The sequence below is a fragment of the Cyclopterus lumpus genome, chromosome 18 (assembly GCF_009769545.1).
Source record: "Cyclopterus lumpus isolate fCycLum1 chromosome 18, fCycLum1.pri, whole genome shotgun sequence".
In the NCBI taxonomy this organism is placed as follows: domain Eukaryota; kingdom Metazoa; phylum Chordata; class Actinopteri; order Perciformes; family Cyclopteridae; genus Cyclopterus; species Cyclopterus lumpus.
In genome coordinates, this window is record NC_046983.1 from 1,615,001 (window position 1) to 1,620,000 (window position 5,000).

Genomic DNA, 5,000 nt, shown 5'->3' on the forward strand with positions numbered 1-5,000 from the left:
ACACATACGATACTAAAACACGAGTATTTGAGATTAAGTACACAAAGTAAATAAACTAAGAACTCCAACGTAACTTTGGATAAAGTACTCTTACACAAGCAAATGAGGTTAAAATAAAATACTACTTCCTTCTTCTGTTTCAGCTGAAGACAAACACCTCGAATCAGAAGCCTGCTATCGACTTGGCCTGACCTATCAGAGCGCAGGAGACCACGGCACAGCCAAACAGGTGTGTGTGTGTGTGTGTGTGTGTGTGTGTGTGTGTGCGTGTGTGTGTGCGTGCATGTGTGTGTGTCTGATTTTGTGTGTCTCCAGTTCTTCAACTCCTGCATACAGATCTGCAGCACGCTGCAGGATGCAGACGGGATGGGAAAGTCCTACAAGGCTATGGCAAGGTACACACACAAACACACACACACACACACACACACACACACACAGGACATAGAGCTATAACAGTGATTCTGTGTGTTGATGTTTATTTACTTCTGGGTCTAAAAACGTTTCAACATACATGAATCTGGGGCAAAGGTTTGTGTGTCTGTGTGTGTGTGTGTGTGCTCTTGCATGTGCGTGTGTGTGCGTGTGTGTGTGTTTGTGTGTACGTGTGTCAGTGAGGGAAACCCACACGACCAACTCCAGTATCTGGAGAAGATGGCCGACATCTACCGTAGCAGCGGGCTGAAGCACGGCCTGGCAGACGCCCTCCTGTGTCTGGGAAACATCTACTTCAAGAGGGTACACACACACACACACACGTACACACACACACACACACATACTCATACACACACACATACTCATACACACACATACTCATACTCATACACACACTCATACTCATACACACACATACACACACACACACACACTCACACACACACACTCACACACACTCATAACGTTTGGTAGTAGTAGAGGAGAGGAGTGACAAATAAAAATCTCTCTCTCTCTCTCTCTCTCTCTCTCTCTATAGAGTCAGTACATCACAGCGTGTGAATTCTTCCGTCAGAGTTGTGAACTTTCCTTTGAACTTGAAGACCCGTCTCTGCTGCAGAAAGCTCAGGTAAAGAAATGCTTTAAGAAACCTGCATATATATATGCAGGTTTCTTATATATATATATATATGCAGGTTTCTTAAAGCATTTCTTTACCTTTCATGTGAGACAAACACACTCCTGCATGTGTCCTGTCAGGTGTGGTTGGGGTGCGCTCGTGCCCGTTCCCTGATGCGCGGACACGGCGCCGACGTGGAGGCGTCCTCGGTCGCCGCCCTGCGACGCCTGCTGACCCGGAAAGAGACCCGGGGACCCGGTCCACAGGCGCTTCCGCTTCCTGGTCCCCACGCTGACGAATAAACAAACACACAGCTGTTTAGTATGTTTGATATCTGGGATTTTCTCTCAAGCTCGTGAACGCAGCACGATAATTAGATGAGATTATTTCAGTTATATATTTTAAAAAAACACCATCCGTGATATAATATGTTTTCATTTAAAAACGTCTGTATACATTTTATTACTTTGTGTAGTTATATTATTAGACTATTATAAGTATTTATTTGTCTTACTGTCACATAATAAACTGATGAATTCTGTTGAAAATGAATGAACATTTTTGTAATTAAATACATTATTTATATGCATTATTAATTCATTAGCTTACCTTAATACGGTCATTACGGTATTGGTAATTATTGTCTTGTGCCAAACATTTATTTATTGACAAACAAATTTAATTTCAAGCTTTTGTTGAATTTGTTTTGCTTAAATTTCAATTTCTATTATTATCTGAACCATAATTTGCTCCATAGATTTGTTTACATTTCATTAATACGTATTTTACCAAATTGAAAATATATATCTTTTTTATTATCATTTAATACCTACTTTTCTATTTTACCTAACTTACGGTAACGTGAACTGCGCTGCGCCTCTACTTCCGTCTTTACGGCGTCACGTGTCCGGAAGTAGTTCCGGTTGCTCCGCTTCGGTTTCGTGACAGACAGAAGAAGCTCCAGAGGAAGAAGCGCTCGGAGTTGTAACGTCAGTCCGGCTGGAGCGACGTGCGGCCGGGGCGGCGTGAACCGGTGGACCCCCCCCCCCCCCCCCGGGGGCGTGTGAAGCATGGGCCTCCTGGCGAGGGCGCGGAAGGAGTGGTTCATCATCGGGATCGTGCTGGTCATCCTGTCCGCCAAGCTGGAGCCCAGCGTCGGCGTCCGAGGCGGTGAGTGAGTCGGGTGGTCGGGTACGGTACGGGGTCCCCCCCCCCCCCCCCCTCTTTGTGGTCCCGGAAGACAGTAACTGTTGGGAGTCCCTGAACGTGGTGCGCGTGCCACATGTCACTTTTTTTTAATAAACTGCACACTTTCCGGCTTCTGTGTCGGACTTTGTGGCCCCGGGACGTCCCACTCTCGCGCACGTAGAGGCGCGTGCGTCGGCCGCAGGGACGGTGGACTCGTGCTGGTGATCCGAAGATGCAACTAGTGTGCACGTGTCGTTCACCTGGGCCAGTGACACGTTGCATTCAGGGCTAATGTCAACAAATCACACAGCGTGTGCGCGTGCGCAATTGCATTATCTTCTTGGCTCACATCACATTATTATTGGTGAGCTCGCGTCTCCAACTGGATCCGGTCACGTGTGACCTCTCAACCTGATATTATAATTATATATATATATATATATATATTATAGGATATATATCATATATATTATATTAGATATATATATATATATATATATATATATATATATATATATATAATAGAGTATGTTGCACTATGCAGGATAATAAGATCATATCACAGTATTAGTATATTTATTATTTCCTCTCTCTCTCAGGGCCGTTGAAACCGGAGGTCACCATCACCTACGTCGCCGTCTCGCTCATCTTCTTCAACAGCGGCCTGTCCCTGAAAACAGAGGTGAGAGACCCCGTTAAAGCTTCGCCTAAAGACGCGCTGAGCGCCTGACGGAGGTCTTCTTCTTCTTCTCCTCCTCCTCCGCCTGCAGGAGCTGACCAGCGCGCTGCTCCACGTCCGGCTCCACCTCTTCGTCCAGTCCTTCACGCTCGTCTTCTTCCCGCTGGTCGTCTGGCTGCTGCTCAAAGTGCTTTCGCTCACCGCCATCGACCAATGGCTGCTCAGAGGGTAGTGTGTGTGTGTGTGTGTGTGTGTGTGTGTGTGTGTGTGTGGTGTGTGTGTGTGTGTGTGTGTGTGTGTGTGTGTGTGTGTGTGTGTGTGTGTGTGTGTGTGTGTGTGTGTGTGTGTGTGTGTGTGTGTGTGTGTGTGTGTTGTGTGTGTGTGTGTGTGTGTGAATGCCGTCCTTTATTCAGACTACCTGAAGGCAGCGTTATGTGCGAACACAAAGACCCTCATTCAGAGAGAGAGAGAGAGAGAGAGAGAGAGAGAGAGAGAGAGAGAGAGAGAGAGAGAGAGAGAGAGAGAGAGAGAGAGAGAGAGAGAGAGAGAGAGAGAGAGAGAGAGAGAGAGAGAGAGGAGAGAGAGAGAGAGAGAGAAGAGATGAGAGAGACGAGAGAGAGAGATAGAGAGAGAGAGAGGAGAGAGAGAGAGACGAGAGAGAGAGAGAGAGAGAGAGAGAGAGAGAGAGGCAGGCAGGCTCAGGTTATAGACCTTTAACCTTTTTGAAGGTGGTAGAAGAAAGATAAATATTGTTAATGTCACTGATGATGATGATGGTGGTGGTGGTTTTCCTCCTCGGTAGCTTACAGACGGTGAGCTGCATGCCCCCCCCGGTCTCTTCGGCGGTTATTCTCACCAAGGCTGTCGGCGGCAACGAGGTAAAAACACCCCGACGCCACGAGGTCGTTATCCACCAAGATGGAGGCACAGCCTAACGTGTGTGTGTGTCTGTCTGTCTTCAGGCTGCTGCCATCTTCAACTCAGCGTTTGGAAGCTTCCTGGTAAGAAGTAGTGAGCTTTATGGAGCAATAAATATTAATAATATATAAATAATAATACATACGTATAAATGATGATATCCATAATAATAATGTCTTTCTGTCCTGCAGGGCATCGTGGTGACTCCGGTGCTGCTGCTGCTGTTTGTAAGTTGTAACTCTTCTTTCAACTCTGTTTACCTTTTTGTATTTGACGGCTAACGTTAGCCTCTCCGCTAACACCCGGCCCCTACTGAGCATGTGCGGCTCCATCTCGTCCTCCTCCAGCTCGGCTCGTCGTCCTCCGTTCCCTTCTCCTCCATCTTCTCTCAGCTCTCCGTGACCGTGGTGGTCCCGCTGATCCTGGGTCAGGTGTGCCGCGGTTTCCTCAGGGAGCATCTGGAGCGCCGGAAGCTTCCGTTCGGCGCCGTCAGCAGCGCCGTCCTCCTCATGATCATCTACACCACCTTCTGTGACACCTTCAGCCGCCCCAACATAGAGCTGGACCCCACCAGCCTGCTGCTGGTGGTCCTCATCAGTCAGTTGTGTGTGTGTGTGTGTGTGTGTAATGTTCACTAGTGTATTTAAAATATTAAAAGTTGTTTCTTTGTTACAGTTTTCTCCATCCAGCTCAGCTTCATGCTGCTCACGTTTGCCTTTTCTACCAGGTGAGTCCTTATCTTCATCCTCTCGTCCTCCTCTTCCTCCTGTTATCCATCCGATTTTATATATATATCTATAAAGATATAGATGTATAGATATAGATGGATAGTCACAGACTGTATTTGTTTGTCTCTGCAGGTCAGGATCAGGATTCAGCGCCGCAGACACTGTGGCCATCATGTTCTGCTCCACACACAAGTCTCTCACTCTGGGTACACACACACACACACACACACACACACACACCTTGCCAGAGGCTGCGTGCTACGTTAGCTAATCTGTCCGTATGTGATCAAGGTGCATTGTGGGCGATGTAGGCAGCAGGTCTTTATCTCTTGTGTACCCCCCAGGTATCCCCATGTTGAAGATCGTGTTCGAGGGCTACGAGCACCTCTCTCTGATCTCGGTCCCTCTGCTGATCTACCACCCGGCTCAG

General features: G+C 47.3%; 2 protein-coding genes across 3 annotated transcripts in view; both read left to right on the forward strand.

Moving 5' to 3' along the window:
• ttc29 (tetratricopeptide repeat domain 29) overlaps positions 1-1,605 on the forward strand; it is a 4,998-nt gene extending 3,393 nt beyond the window's left edge. The window contains exons 7-11 of one of the 2 annotated variants that reach the window (XM_034556873.1): positions 144-229; positions 316-395; positions 615-738; positions 977-1,066; positions 1,198-1,605. In XM_034556873.1, coding sequence (XP_034412764.1) covers positions 144-229; positions 316-395; positions 615-738; positions 977-1,066; positions 1,198-1,359 — 542 coding nt within the window. In that variant the 3' untranslated portion in view covers positions 1,360-1,605. The remainder of the gene's footprint in view (positions 1-143; positions 230-315; positions 396-614; positions 739-976; positions 1,067-1,197) is intronic. The other variant, XM_034556874.1, reaches the window with a different exon arrangement.
• A 354-nt stretch (positions 1,606-1,959) lies between these two features.
• The window catches only part of slc10a7 (solute carrier family 10 member 7), a 9,862-nt gene continuing 6,821 nt past the window's right edge, over positions 1,960-5,000 (forward strand). Inside the window, exons 1-10 of the mRNA XM_034556893.1 lie at positions 1,960-2,227; positions 2,845-2,927; positions 3,016-3,152; positions 3,727-3,802; positions 3,887-3,925; positions 4,034-4,069; positions 4,190-4,439; positions 4,518-4,569; positions 4,703-4,776; positions 4,915-5,000. The exon at positions 4,915-5,000 is cut by the window's right edge and continues 60 nt beyond it. Of these exons, the coding sequence (XP_034412784.1) occupies positions 2,128-2,227; positions 2,845-2,927; positions 3,016-3,152; positions 3,727-3,802; positions 3,887-3,925; positions 4,034-4,069; positions 4,190-4,439; positions 4,518-4,569; positions 4,703-4,776; positions 4,915-5,000 (933 nt within the window). The 5' untranslated portion in view covers positions 1,960-2,127. The remainder of the gene's footprint in view (positions 2,228-2,844; positions 2,928-3,015; positions 3,153-3,726; positions 3,803-3,886; positions 3,926-4,033; positions 4,070-4,189; positions 4,440-4,517; positions 4,570-4,702; positions 4,777-4,914) is intronic.